The sequence below is a fragment of the Larus michahellis genome, chromosome 1 (genome assembly GCF_964199755.1).
Source record: "Larus michahellis chromosome 1, bLarMic1.1, whole genome shotgun sequence".
NCBI lineage: Eukaryota > Metazoa > Chordata > Aves > Charadriiformes > Laridae > Larus > Larus michahellis.
The window spans coordinates 24579467-24594923 of NC_133896.1; the positions used below are offsets into that span (position 1 = coordinate 24579467).

Genomic DNA, 15457 nt, shown 5'->3' on the forward strand with positions numbered 1-15457 from the left:
GCATTGTTAGGTTGATGGCTAGACTCGATGATCTTAAAGGATCCTTCCAACCAAGACAATTCTATGAATTTTACAGTGTTTCAGCTTTTTACACAGACCAGCTACTTACAATTTCTCAATTAACTGCTTTTCATCCAGTGCACCTGGGAGGTCTCTTTTATTTCCAAGGACTAACACCTGAAAGAAATCATTCATATTCATGTTAAATCCAGGAGCAATAAAAATTTATTTTTGTCTTTAACCATTTGTTGGCATTATTTTGGAACTTGTAGACAAGTATTTAGAACACAATAGCATACATATTCAAAATGACCAATGACAGTGGAAGCATCATGGAAATCCTGCTCCTAGCCAGGGTCAGGTGCTGGATGCACCCCTTAAAACTGGATCCCATTATTTCTGGGTGTATCAGTATCAGAAGTCTCCTCTGGAAGTGAATCTCTCCATTCCAGATGGTATTACGGGATGGTGTTAGACTGCACTAAGTGGATTCCTTCTCCACGCAGCTAAGCCTGGAGGAAAACATGCACCAGGTGCACCCAAGCCACCAACAGACACTTAATCCACAGGACCAGACTAATGTTAATCAAAAGTAGGGCCCCAGAAGAAAAGATGGGTCTTCAAGACCCAGACATGATTCTCTCTATGGTTTTGCTCCCCTGCTTCTTAACATTCACTAAACAGCCAGGCTACCAAACCATATATCACCCAAGCACCAGCCAAATGACTGATTCCTCTCCCTCCCCTTTGAGCATCCATGGTAGAAATCAGAAGGGCAGTCATTAGGAGTTAACTTTGTGAAATGCAGAAAATTTACTGAATAGATGCTGGAACTTCAGAGTTCCTGTGCAATAGTTAAGGCTTCGAGTATGAATTAAGGTCAGATGAATGGGTTGAGTACATTCTAAGATAAAGTAAGCAATGGAAGGTTTTTCTAATTATGATTGCATTATTGTTTTCCAGATGTGTTACAATTCTGAATCAAGAATGTCCCATTATTTCCCATGAATCTGCAACGCATTAAAACTCATTACTTGCAGCCTCAGATTAATAAAGCTACCTTAAGATCTATAATGCCAAAGCCTGAGTACAATAAATTGAAAGAAGTTCAATACTAGTTACTACCTATGAAATAAAAATAAGTAAAAAATACATTACTGCAGCTTGGAAATTACTCTGCTGGTCAGGCTGGGCAATTGGAATGTGATATTATAACATATAAAAGGAAAGGAACTTAATTAAATACTTCTGAAGATATGAGAGAACTATAATTTCAGGAAGGAAAAGCGCGAAGTAAAACAGAATGTGAAGACAGTACAAAGGACAGACAATGTCACTCGCCATGATTAGTGTGACTATAGATTTCTGTAGGTTTTGTTCAATATGTACTTACCAAAAATGCAACAATAATAGCAAACCTTATAAAAAAGACAGAGAGTCACTTGAAAAATTCTCCTTCAAGAACGGATGTGTGAGAATTTGATTCTCAAAACAATTCCATGTTGGTTGTCTGTCTACTCATCCTTAGATTACCTCGATCACTTGCACTGGCCAAGTGTCCAAGTACTTGCTTACAAAAAAGGGGCCAAGCAAGAGCCATCAAGTTGTGAGTAACTTCTTCCTGATCTGTAGGTACCATTGTTTTCTTTTTTATGATCAAAGGTATGAACTCTCGCTTGGTGGTGTCAGCATCAAAGATCAGTGCTCACCAGATTGATTCCTACTAGCTCTAAATTGGCAGATTACATTTAATTAAATAACATTAGTCTCCACCTTCATAATTCCTCACTAAAATTTCAGCAGAATATACTATTCTTTGACACTTCCTACTGGAGAACAGATGCATATTTGCATTTTTTCCATACAGTTTAGTTTGAAAAACTAAAAAGTCAAGAAAAATAAGAAGCCATGACACAGAAAAAGTCAAGCTCATCCACAATCTCTGGAAGCAGAGGACGCTATTTGATGTTAACGCCTGCCAACCTTCAGAAAGACAAATTCCGCATGCCTTAAGATACTGCCAGAAACATATCTGGGTCACTGGTTCAAACCCAGCCAACAAGGGGACTGACTAGAAGTAATTACTGTCTGATAATGTCACACGTGAAAATGAATTTTTTCCAAATCTGTTCTGACCTTTAGACTAGAAAAGGCACCAACACACTGCAGCACTGATAAGATGCTGAGTCCTCTGAAAAAATGTCACAATAATTTTTCTAAGAGCACTCAATGTATCAAGGCTGCATCACATTTAAGCTCATATTTTCGAGAGCCCAGAGGAACCATAAGGAATTCATGAGGATTTAGGCTACACTGTCTACATACAGGTAAGAATGATAATCAAAATACTTACTGGAATTCCATGCAATTGTGGCTTATCTATCAAACTGTGTAGCTCATTCTTTGAAGCTTCTACTTTTTCTAAGTCTGCTGCATCCACCATGTAACTGCAATGGGAATATAGTTATTTATGGTATTGTCCATTACTTGCAGAAAGTTGCATTAAAACATCTGAAATGCGACAAAAGTGTTCGCATTGACAACAGCATTAAAACAGTCCTGAGCTGTATAAGCCCTGCATTTATTAATACGTGAAGACACAGATTAAATATGGGCTGTGGGGAAAAAATGGCATGGAACATGCAATTAATTATATACCTGGTTTGCTGGATGTGTAAAACACACTAGTGTTATCATGTTGGGTCTTCTTATGTGATGCAGGCAGACAGGAAAAAAAGCATCTCTATATTAATAATATATATTTTAAAATACATTTTCTATGGGAATACACAAAAAAACTTACACAACTGCGTTGACTCCTCTGCAATAACGCTCCCACATGCTCCGAAACCTTGGCTGCCCTCCAATGTCCCATACCTGAAAAAGGTAAGAACACCCCAACCCCAAAATGTTTTTGAACTACAAAGTATTAACATAACAGAACAATAACACTCTTACATCCAGCATGCTGGTTGTATTGACGATGCCTAAATGCAGGTAGATTTTTAAGTGACCTTCCTCAAGAGACTGGTCTTCTCAGCCCCTTCCAGTCAATGAAAGGGGACGGGCACATTCACAGGGCAAGTCAGTCCTGTGACCTTAACAGCTCCAAATGTCCATTTGGAGAACTCTATCCTTTCCCACTCACTGCAAGAAAAGTCTTACTCAGATACCAAAGTGAATTCTGCAAATGCACAGAAAGAATAGCATCGTTGTATGTAAACAGTTATGAAGTTGCATTTCTTACGGAGGTAGGGAGACCTCAGTTAAGAACGCATCGGCCTTCACCAGGATAAAGACAGATATTAAGTAAATAAAGCGCTGGTCAGAGAGCAGATTGAGCCCACGTAAAGGATGATATACTCTAGGGAGCTCCAATACCTCCAACAGTTCTCCCATTTGTTCATCAAATGTGCTTTAAATGACACATGGATTAACCCATCAGAAACAGAAAGGAAACAGTAGTGTAGGGTAGGCCTGAAGTGATTAATCAGTGAATCTTAAGGAAAGGAAGCTCAAATTCTGCTTGGGATTTTATAAAGCTCCAATCCTGCAAATACTTCTGCATGCTACTAGTGTCCAGGAATCACACCGAATTCCTTGTCATTAAGGGCTAGCACATTACTTTTCTGTACAGGAGTTACTTATTCTGCTTTCTTTGCAAGAATTCAGTATTTTTGGTGGATGACAATAATCTTGTTTCAAAGCTGTTTCCAAGATCTAGGATGTTGGAAAGGATCTAAATCATGCAGACAAGGGCTGTGTGATGATGTAGCTGTTGCAGCTACATCCAAAGACAGTTGCAAGTGACACATCTATTAAAATAATGATGAACACTGAAAAATAAAAGGAATGGATTTGTTCCTATGTCCAAGACAAGAAGTAATTATTTCTTATTTAATCAGATTTAGCTATCAAAACAATAGATACAATATACCAGATGTAGGAGGCATATCCATTACAGCACAAACTAAATTTAGAAGCAAATTTTCTTAAGAGTTGTTTTCATATTTATATTATATAAATCCAAACGTGTTAAAACTGCTGTGGCAACAAAGACTTGCACAAAAGAGTGAGACTTAATAGACTCTTGAGATAATAAGGCCTTCTTCAACTAATGCAGACTACATTTTTAATTCCACAACCCATACATAATATTTATATATCAATTTATCTATCATTTTCAACACCTTAAGTTCGTATTTTAAAGAAATATTTCCCAATTCACCATTAAAATAATTCCCTGATTGATATCTTACTCTTCCTTCTGGCATAAAATTAGTATATCACCTATATGTAGATTGCCTTTGAACCCCTTTACAAGATCAAGAATTTTACACATTAAAGAGAGTTGAGTGATCTTCTGACCATGAACTGAATATCAATTATTATCTGCACTGACATCTGAAGCACTTTTTCAGAAGTCTTAATAAAATAAACTTTTATTTTAAAAGCTTGAAAAAGATGAGTATACACTTCAGTATTATAGTTAGATGACAAACCTCACACCAACACTAATTATTTCAATAACTCATCAGGACCTTCAAACTATCAGTAACCATCTGGTGCACATCTGTGCATCTGGAAAAAGAAACAAAATTATTTTCTTGGTAGATCAGAGAAGAAAGAAGGTGAAAGAGGACAGGGAAGGCCAGTAGTAAGATTAGACTTTTGCAGACTGACAGCGATTATTCCTGGTCGTCAGAAAAATCTACAAGATGATGTAGCCTAGACTAATCACCAAATAAATAATACAAGATAAAGAAATACTGGTTTTGTCCTAGTTTGATGATATACTATATCTATACTATATTAAATTGCACTGCAGAACAAGTATTGTTCTCATTAGGAGAGTCACCTTGAAACAATGGAAAGATAAGTCATTTCCAGTCAGTTTCTCTAATAAGGCTTTCAGCTATTCATTAAAGTACAACATGAAGGACAGAAGACAGACTTAAGTGTTTTTAATAGTGCTTGGGAACCCAGTTTACATCAAGATATTAAGTTATAATTATCTGATATAGGGAAAGAAAATTAATGCATGAAATAAATGAATAAAAAAAATCCTCACCTGTTTGCCTATGAAATTTAAATGGTGCTAGTAGTAACTTTCTAATACTCTTTATTATATTGAATAGACAATGACAGAGTTGACTACTTTATTCAAAACACAAATCTCTGCCCCGAACCATTTCCACTGTACATGACTGAACAGACAGAACTGTGAGAATACAAGAGGCACTCAGGAAGGAAAGGGGAGAGGTCTTAGCATTAAAGAAGTTTTCTTGCATGAGTCTTGCATGTTTTGTACATCACCTATTTTTGTATCCCAGTATTTAACACAGAGGTAAAAAGTATATTCTGGGTGTGAACTGGGAAAGGCAGGAGACTATACCCTAACAGCAGAATACACAGATAACTATAAAAAGAAGTTTATTTTGTCTGGGTGCTTTAAAAAAGAGACTGGGCGTCAAACTGCTCCCGTGGCTTTTTGTTGGTCCCTCAGGAATAAAATTTTCATAGTATTTAAGAGATAATTTTATCCCTAGAAGACCAGATGATTTTAAGAATCAGAAAATGCCTATAGAACGACCAAACCAGAGAAAAAGTTTCTTTGATACCCAGTACCATTGCCTCACAGGAGATTAAAATCTCAAGGAGTTGTTTAGGCTCAATCTCAAAAGCATATATCTTATTTCTACTGTATTTTATAAATCACAATTTTATTTCTTCCTGTCTACTCCTATAGAGTAGTAATTCTTATCCTGCTTGCAGGTCTACGCTCTCATAAAATAATGCAATGTTTTAATTTGTAAACTAGATTAAACTCCACACTTTGGAATCATCATTTACCATATATATGTGCTTATACTTACCTGTTAAATCAAATTCTTCTACAACAGGAATCTCTCTGGACATGTCTCTTGTTCAATTTCTTCACACGGATCTAGGACTCTTTAAGACTGCTACGTTTAAGGAGAAAATTCTTTTCTTTTGCACAGAGTGGTATCATGACAGTTGAGAAAAAATGCATCTGGGGAATAGGTTCAAAGGTTTCCAAAAGCTTTCAGTTACAAGAAGGTTCATTAACACTCCAGTTGGGTTTCTTTTAATTAGCTTATATTGTGGGAAGTCTTGACAGTTAATGACAAAGTTGAAATATTTTCTAGATGTCAGTTTTACATGGCTTTTTTTCAGACATGCTGGGTAGGGACAGAGATATGTACAATGACATGTTTGTATCTTGATGTCAAGACGTGGCTTCAGTACCTATGATCTCATGGTAATCAGTGAAGCCTAGACAGCTATTCAACCAACCAGATGTAACATCTTCTTTAGGATGACAGAATTACGTTCTAGGCTTGCCAGTGCTGTCTAGAGCTCCTCTGTTATTAAAGGAGCTTAACCCTCATTGGAGACATATAGCTGTTTACATACAGGCATCTTAATTTGCAAACTGCATCGAACACTCCAAATACTTGAACTCAGAAATGTATCTTTCTGCTCAGGATTCAGAAAATATCAGCCATAAAACCTAACCTGAACAAACAGGTGAGGAAATTCTAAACAAATAAGAATACTTGGGGAGAGTAACGTAGCATCAGCAACATCCACCACTACACTGTACACAGACAAGTCCACATATACTGGACGTGACTAACGAGCTCATGCACAGACAGCAAGCAGCCATAGCATTCATAGCCAACTCAATGTGCAATGACAGGGAGTACCTGGAAAGCATGGGATTCATCTCCCTCCACTTCAGCTACCTAAAACATAGGTATCTAGTCTAAGCGACTAAACTCTCTCTGTGGCTACTGAAGAGCTCAGAGGGCACCCACAGCAGGAAACGATTCCATCTGGCTTACCCACCTTGCCCACCAGGTGAACCATTCCTGCAAAGCACTCACTGGTCTCTATCAAGTTTAGACAGCTGGCTCAGTCTGGCTTCCTCCTTTTCACCTGGCTGAGCTCAGGGGAGACAAACCCTAAATAGTCACCTATTCTAGACTGGAATCTTCAGTCAGTAATGTTCAGCTTCCCCATCTAATAAACAGGAAGAATAAAAAGAGCTGAATCAAATAACCTTACAATTTTTAATAAATTGCTGTGTGGATACAAAATCTACAGCCCTACTTGTAGTACCAGCCATGTAACCTATTATGGAAGTTAGAATACCTTACTACCTTAGAATACTTACTACCTATCTACTACACTATATTTTGGAAATGCCTTTACAGTTGCTCTTAAAGCTGAAAAAAACACGCCACGTGGCTACATTTTCTGCAGGCAATATTTCCCATAACACTATGTCTCTGAAGTCAGTCTTGGTTCCTTAAAGAACCCTGTTGTCACTCCTCACTGGCAATAAAGTCCAACTTTTGAACATTTTTTGCAACTGGGTATTTTTTTTAGTCATGTCAGACAGAAAAAACCACTATATGGACACTTCACGGTTTATAATTACCTAATTTAATCATAGCACTTTCACTGAAGAATGAGAAATGGACTTAAGACTTGTAACACAAAATGGCTGAACATCTTCAACTCCTGAAAACAAGTCCAGAAGCATTTTGATGGAAGGGATTATTTCTCAATGACTGGGTTATATTTGCCATTTTGTCAGAGACACAGGGTACCATGTTGGAAAGATGAACAGGTGGATTTTAAACAGGACATAAAAGCAAAGTCTGTCCTCAGAAACCATTTTCTTAACCTTGTGCTGCTTAGCTCCACATTGTGTTCTAAGGCAGGAGAGTAGCAGGGAACCCTGCTTTAGAGATAAAACTGTAATCCCCTCAATCAAGAAGGAGCCAACCCACCCTAGCCTCAATATTGTGTCCTTCCCAAAGTAGAAAACCCTGGTTCTGCGTGACCATGTGCAATCCTTTGTAACCCTCTTTTCACATGATCATGAATCAGTCTCTGGACATCAAAATCCAAGAGATTATGGTGAAAGAGGGCACAGAGAAGTTATAAATTGTAGGCAAAACTTGCATTTGGAGGACCAAGGGCAAGGAGACCAGAGGCAAGGACAATGATAGCTCAAAACTGCCGATCAATAACTACTGTAGCGATTATTAATTTTGCTTGTCCTTGAAGAACATATAACCATGAAAGCAATAATTAGTATTTGCTCAATAGCAGAGAAAAGCCAGGAGGATGTGCAACAGTGTGTGTGCTGGGAAAAGGTAATCTAATATTGGTAAATTAGACAAGAAAAGGACATTCTCCCATGACAGATATAACCCCACAGAGCGGCTCTCTGGCACTTTCCTCGTGTGTCCCCCTTGCCCTCTACATCTCAAGTCTGAGCAATCCTGACAGATTCCCAGCAGTTACCAATGAGGCAAAGCTGCGGCGGACAGAGCTAACCAGGGGCAGCATTTATGGTTCCCATGTGTCCCAACAGGATGTTGGAATAGAACACATGCTTATATAAACTGCGGATAACTTCAAGCTGGGAGTGGATAAAAAGAGAAGATCAGAATCTTAAAAGTATCTGGACCAACTAGAGGAATGGTCTGAAATAAGGCAGTTGGAATTTAACACGCGCAAGTTCAGAATGCTATGTTTAGATCACGAGAACTAAATGCAGTAGCACAAAATGGATAATAACCACGTAGAGGTGCAGGACAAAATGCCTGAGCAGTTCACAAACTAAATATGTGTCTCCACAGTGTTGCAGATCTTAAATCAGCCATGTACTAGCAGAAGCATCTTATGTACAATTTTGGAAGTATGTACTGCCCTGTCCTCAGTGTCAGAGAGGCTCCTACACTGGGTTTGAGCATCAGTCTATAGAACAGACACAGACTAATTTGAAAAAGTCCAGATGAGAAAAGAAAGGGTGCAAAGAGATTTTGAAAATATAACCTATAAAGAGGGGAGGAGGGAGCAAACCCATAATGTTTCCCAGGAAATGGCTGCCAGATATAGAGGAGAAGAAAAAAGCAGCTCAATTTGCCATGACAGCAACTCATGTCAGATATTAGGAAAAAAGCTTTCTAACACTTAGAGTGGAAGAACATTGTGCAAAACAAATGATATTGTAGAACCTTCTTCATGGAAGAACCAATTTTAAGAAACAATTACCTATTTGGGTAAATATCTGATTCACCTCAGAGCACAAGTTTGGTTTAGATGATTCCTTGAGATCAACTCTTGGTCCTCATTTTTAGGAGTCCTAACAGTTACTCTGAATGACTGGTGCTACATTCAACACTCCCTGTTCTGACTCAGGACACTGACTTCTGGCCCCATGTGTTTGTCCCGACCACCGTAGAGGTTCCTACCTAATGCACCATCCTGTCTCACACTCTGCAGCACACAACTCCCAGCACAGACATAGTTTCCAAGGCTTCTCTGCCCAAACTATCAGATGAGAGAGTGCTTTCATACTTTTCCTTCTTAGTTGATCACTGAGTAATTCTGAGTATGCTCCATACTTATTCTCTGAGACACCCTCTAACCCTCATTTAACTCCTTTTCACAGAATCACAGAACGACTGAGGGTAGCAGGGGCCTTTGGAGATTGTATGTCCAACTTGCCCTGGTCAAAGAAGGGTCACCTAGAGCAGACGGCTCCAAGGACGGAGACTCCAGAACCTGCCTGGTCAACCTGTTCCCATATTCAATTACCCTCACAGTAAAAACACTTTTTCTGATGGTTCAAATGGAATTTCTCATATTTCAGTTTATGCCCATTACTGCTTGTCCTGTCTCTGGGCACCTCTGAGAAAAGTCTGGTTACACTGATGAGATCTCCCTGAGCCTCCTCTTCTCTAGGCTAAACAGCCTCAGCTATCTCAGCATCTCCTCATATGAGGGATGCTCCAGCCCCTTAATCATCTTCACGGCCCTTCGTTGGACTCCCTCCAGTAACTTCACATCCCCTTTGTACTGGGGAGCCCAGAACTGGACACAGTACTCCAGGTATGGCCTTACCAGTGCTAAGTAAAAAGGAGGGATCACCTCCCTGGACCTGCTGTCAAAGCTCTTCCTAATGCAGCCCAGGATACTGTTGATCTCTGCTGCAAAGGTACACTGCTCAACAGTGGTCAACTTGGTGTCCACCAGGACTACCAGGTCCCTTTCTGCAAAGCTGCCTTCCAGCCAGTCAGCTTGTAGCGCTGACTGGGGTCCTTCTCAGGTGCAGGACTTTGTACTTTCCTTTCTTTAACTTCAGAAGGGTCCTGTCAACCCATCTCTCCAGCCTGTCGACGTCCCTCTGGATGGCAGCACAACCCTCTGCTGCATCAGACATTCCTCCTAGTTTTGTACTACCAGCAGACTTGTTGAGGGTGTACCCTGTCCCATCATCCAAGTCACTAATGAAGATGCTAAACAATCCCTGGGGTACATCACTAGCAACTGGACTTCCTGCTGTGGATCACAGCCCTTTTGAGTCCAGCAGTACAGCTTTTCCTTACACACAACTATCATAAATCACTGGGACATCTCACAAAAATTCTTCATAGAAATAACCACTTTTGACTTGAAATCAGCCCAGATACATCACAGCCTTTTCAGAGTGACCCAAGCCATGTGGAATAGCCACTACTTGCTGAAACACTGCTGTAGCTATATAGGCAGTACACACAGAGGCTTGTACTACTGCATGACACGTGAGATGATGACATGACAGGTAGGGTGTTTTTTAATTGCTGCTGAATAGCAGGATGAAGCATTACAAAGCCAGAGGACTGTTTCTGTTCTCCAACGATGTTTGGAGACTTGGAAACTCTACTATCCAGAGGAGGGGGGAGTCCTGCAACTAAGGAAGCTGGAAGAGGCACGCACAAAGCTGGGACACTCCTCCTCTCTGCCACATCAGAGCAAACAGCAAGTAGCAAGAAGCTTGGCTTTGCCCTCCCTGCAGCAGACTGGCCTGCACGGGCCCGGGCTGCAGCTCCCGTGGAAGGACGCTGGCCTCTAGTGGCGACAGCTGGGGTGCCGCAGTCCCACCTCCCCAGCTCCAGCTGCTCACTGCTCCCTCCAGACTGCAGTATCCAGGGGGGTGCAGAAACTGGCAATGCTCTTTTAAGAAAAGGAAGTGCACAAGCAAGGAAAATGAAGCTGCTGCATTGTCTGTGCGTATCCGTGTCTTGTGTTGCTCTATTTCTTTTTTATACCCGAGATTATTCTAAGAACATCACTGTGAGAAGCAAAGGTTGAACAGCTGGAGCTTCACAATCTCTTAAAATAGTTCGCGATGCTTGTCTTCTGAGGCTCTCAAAATTCGGTTTGTTAACAGAAATTTTTTAGCTATTGTCTAGCTTAATGAACAGTAAATCTCACCAAAGCAAAAAGACTACCAATACTGAGCGGATCCAAAAATAGAGAAATACCATCAAAACCAAATCACTCAGCAAATAACAAAACTTCCTTGGAATTAAAACCTCAAATTAATTCAGCCATAGATTTTTTGTCAGAAAAGAAGTGATAGCCATCAGCTTTGTTATGAACTTCATCAAAATAGTTTTAACAGATACTTAAGTTGTAATACATTAGGTGTTTTGATGTTGAAAATCATCCTGTAATTAAATATCTCAACCACAACCTCAAAATCCATAAAGCTTCCTGCTTAGATTTCAAATACTGCCTGGTAAAAACTTTCTTCTTTGCTTTTTCTTTTTTCAGAAATAACAGGCGACAGGTTTTATTAAATACACTGACAAGCCAAAATTTGACAATTCATGGTTATAGCTGAAAGCTTTACATTTCTGATCATTCTCAACTTTGATTAAACAGCACATGAAATCGGCATCTTCCTACAAAATTTTTCAGATTGCATCAATCACTGTTTTTCTTTCAGTGTGGTTCAGATAAACACACACACAGAGGCATGCCAGCGACCACACTAGGATTAGAGACTAAATATGAGAATAAATCTGCTGGCTTCTGGAAATAACTGCCAAAATCAGAAGAAAGTAAAGACCATGGCCTCCTTAGTTCTTGTTGCCTTCTAGAATTGCATGGAAACTAGAGATAGAACTGTAGTAAAGAAACCACGCAGTGATGCTGCACTAGCACAGTACTTCCTTCTTAGGATCTTCCTTCCTACCCCAGAATACAGCAAAAACCAGATAAAGGATTAATATCACCTACTTCTTGGTGTTGTGACTCACTTTGCCTAAGGCGATCAGTCTTACACTTCTGAAATGCTTTTTTTTCACTTGATGACTTTTTGGCCCAGATGGTTTCTCAGCCTCACTCTTACAGTAAGCTTAATTCATTCTGTTTTGCAATATCCCCTGACACCTTTAAAAAAGGTCATACGCAAGATCTATCCGCTTACCCTGGAGATCATTCCTGCCATGTTTGAAAAGGACTTCACAGGTTTAGTAAAATAACACTTTTTCATGGAATTTTAATAATGGCTGACAGTTGGGTATCATAGTATTTCTATGAGAAAGGTAACCTGATTTGTTGGGATAATTTCACTCCGAATTCTTGTTGACTAGGCTGCAAAAAGCTCATTGCAGGATTCTAGCAAGAGGCACCCTCTCACCATTCTTCAGTCATCAACTTACCAACAAATTACATCCTTCGTCTCACTGTAAAATAGTTTTGGAAACTTTATCTAGCAATTAGGCTGTAAGATTTTAACAGCTTACCTAGATACAAGAATAGTGACGTACTTCCTCTTGACAGGCTTTTAAGGAAATAAGCATCTATACATGAACCATATTCCCCTACACCTCTTACTTTCACTGTACGCTTTGTAGCTCTCACTGCAGCAGAGAGACCATGAGAACTGGTTAAAATAAATTATATTCCTGTGCAGACTGCCTTTCAAACCAAGTATTGTTTTCTAAAGTAATAAGCATATTAATAATGCTAGCATTATCCCCTTATTCTTAACATCTCTATTATGACAACTATATATAACACAACTTTTGAGATCAAAGTGTAGAACAAGGCATGGTTCCACAGAAATTCATACACCTCCTCCCTGCATGAACCTGATCTTCCAATATCATTTGTGCAGACAACTCCAGTACCAACTTATTAGTCACTTCAGTCACCTACTTGAACTATCCTGGCTCAAAAAATACTTTATTTTGAAGACTCTGTCTACTTGTAAATGATTTCTGTTTGTCTCCTTGAATGAACCATAAACAGCTTTCTCATTTTCTTCCATGTCTGACAATTCTGTAGTGGCATCAGTATAGCACTCCAACTATCCTTACGCTTTCTCTGTACAAACTCTAAATCACAGCCTTATTGTTTCTATGCAAAAGACAGAAAACAAGGGAACTGAAAGGAAATTTCTATTTGTATGGATTATTTACAAACTATGGCTCAATGTGGCAACTTTCGTGACTGTGGCACCTATGGACTTCTTTGATTAGCTGTAAACCAAGGCAGATGTGATGAAAAATGTACAAAACTGACATTAAGAAATAATTAAAATAGAATCCTCTCCTGGATGAATTAGGAAGCATTGCTAAAGCTCAAGTGGAAGGTACTGCTTCAGTACAAATGTACTCTTCTGAAAGAGAACGGAAGACTCAGGCAGGAGGACACAAAACACCTGCATGCCTGAAAGTACAATAAAAGAAAAATACCTCTTTGAATAAGTGAAAACTTAAGATAGTTTGACTACTTAAACTGAAACAGCTTTTGCTTGTCAGTCTGCATTTGCTGTTCAATGCTAATCACAATTTTCTCACTGGTCCCGTTCTACACATCTGCCATTGAGGTGTAAGAGGTCAAGAAAGCATGGGATGGCCCTAGGATGCATTTGCACTTGTAAGGCAGTGCGGCAGTGCCTCTGATGTTCTTGTTGTAAGTACACTATTTGATTTGCTGTCATAGCTAGTGTACATGTTAATTTGTGTATAACAAACAGAATCTTGGGGAAGAAAATGTACACAATTAGCACATCAATCAGACTGTTCTTCTGATATCAATGCCTGTTGACTTCTCCATAAATTCTCTTTCATAACTAATATGAATCATGAATTAATTGTAAGGACTAGAAAACTTAAAACAATACAAAGTTTGTATATACAAACAATATAGCATTAAACATTTTTTTAAAAAACATTGTCACTGATCCATCTGAACACATAAGCAGGTTGTATGTGCATACCGAACGCATAATTCTGACAGCCCTCTAGCAACAGGCAGTGTTAGCTGTGCTTAAAAGTTTGCAGCTACCAGAGTGGAAGGATGACGGAAAACTCTGTTTTTCTCACCAAATGGAGAGACTGCTTTCTTCCTGCCCGGATTCTGTGCCCTAAATGTGGTGTTTTGCAACTACCTAAGTCAATCCATCCAGGCTGTCCCCAAAAAATACATCATTTCCCCTGTTGTCTGTATCCTGCTTTCCCACAGTGGTGGCACCAGCACTCACGCAGCAGCTTGGCAAGCACACTACTTAGGTAACTGGACTGGGGAGAAACTAGCATGGAGGTGGGTTTGGTTTGGTTGGTCCGTGGGTTTTTTTAGAGGTTGCTTATATCTGTATCAGTTGGCTGATCTGACTACTGCTTTGCCATGGTTTCTTTTGGGGTTTTTTCGTGGGTTTTTTTTAGGAGGAGCTGGTTTTATTTCCCTTTACAAGAAAGATTCTGTTTGGAAAGCAGAACTTGGACTCCAAAGGAAAAAATATTCAGAAGTTCGGATTTTGATTAAAACGGTACTCTCTTGGGAGAAGATAAACAGGAATGTACCCAGCTACTGTTAGGCTGAAGCATGTTGTTTCTATAGGAGAGTTCAGCTCTTCACTTAACAACATGTAGATGGTTGTTGAGACACATTCAGCAGAGGGACCCAAGACTAGAATTTCTTTTTTTTTTCTCAGTTGCTGACAAACTCACTCCTGGACTAAGCAAGGACATTTGTTGCTTCCTCTTTAAGAGATAGGAGCAGGTATTTTGAGGAATGAGGTGTTTGGGGTTTGGCCTGTTTTGTGTTTACACAAATGCATGCGGCACAAAACCAGTCAGCGGAAGAGGGGAACGTGTTTGATGTGGAGAGGATAACAGGCACGAGGAGACTTGGAAGGAAACTCCATAGCAAGAAAAGAGAAGAAACAGCTCTCTGTTGATCAGTATACCTTCTTGTTGCGTAGCATGAATACTGCAATCAAAGCAGATGTTCCCATAAATTGAAATTTCCCCTTACCAACCTTACCTTACACGTAGCGTACGTACTACCACAAGCAGAGCTGGCCACAGAGAAATGAATTAGCAGAGCTGAAGCAGAGCTTGGATCATCTTCTACATACTGAGAATAAAGGTGAAGAAGAGCCAAGACCAGAAGTGAAACCTCATCATCGATGAAATTCTCTCGTTCTTCACCAAACATAGCATTCATAAGAACTAACAGAAAGTGTCGTGAAATAGCCTCCATTTACAAAGAAAAGCTGTGTAACTGTTACTCAGCAGAAGGTGCACTTTGTGCGCTACTTCTGTCTCCTGAAAGACCAGTTCAGTTACCTTTT

At 39.6% G+C, this 15457-nt stretch overlaps 1 protein-coding gene across 2 annotated transcripts in view; it reads right to left on the reverse strand.

Annotated features, from left to right (window-relative positions):
- The window catches only part of LOC141746072 (ADP-ribosylation factor-like protein 8B), a 28865-nt gene that overhangs the window by 6823 nt on the left and 6585 nt on the right, over positions 1 to 15457 (reverse strand). For both annotated transcript variants that reach the window (XM_074593954.1, XM_074593870.1), the window contains exons 3-5: positions 2804 to 2877; positions 2354 to 2447; positions 110 to 177 (exon numbers count right to left, since the gene is read on the reverse strand). In XM_074593954.1, the coding sequence (XP_074450055.1) occupies positions 110 to 177; positions 2354 to 2447; positions 2804 to 2877 (236 nt within the window). The remainder of the gene's footprint in view (positions 1 to 109; positions 178 to 2353; positions 2448 to 2803; positions 2878 to 15457) is intronic.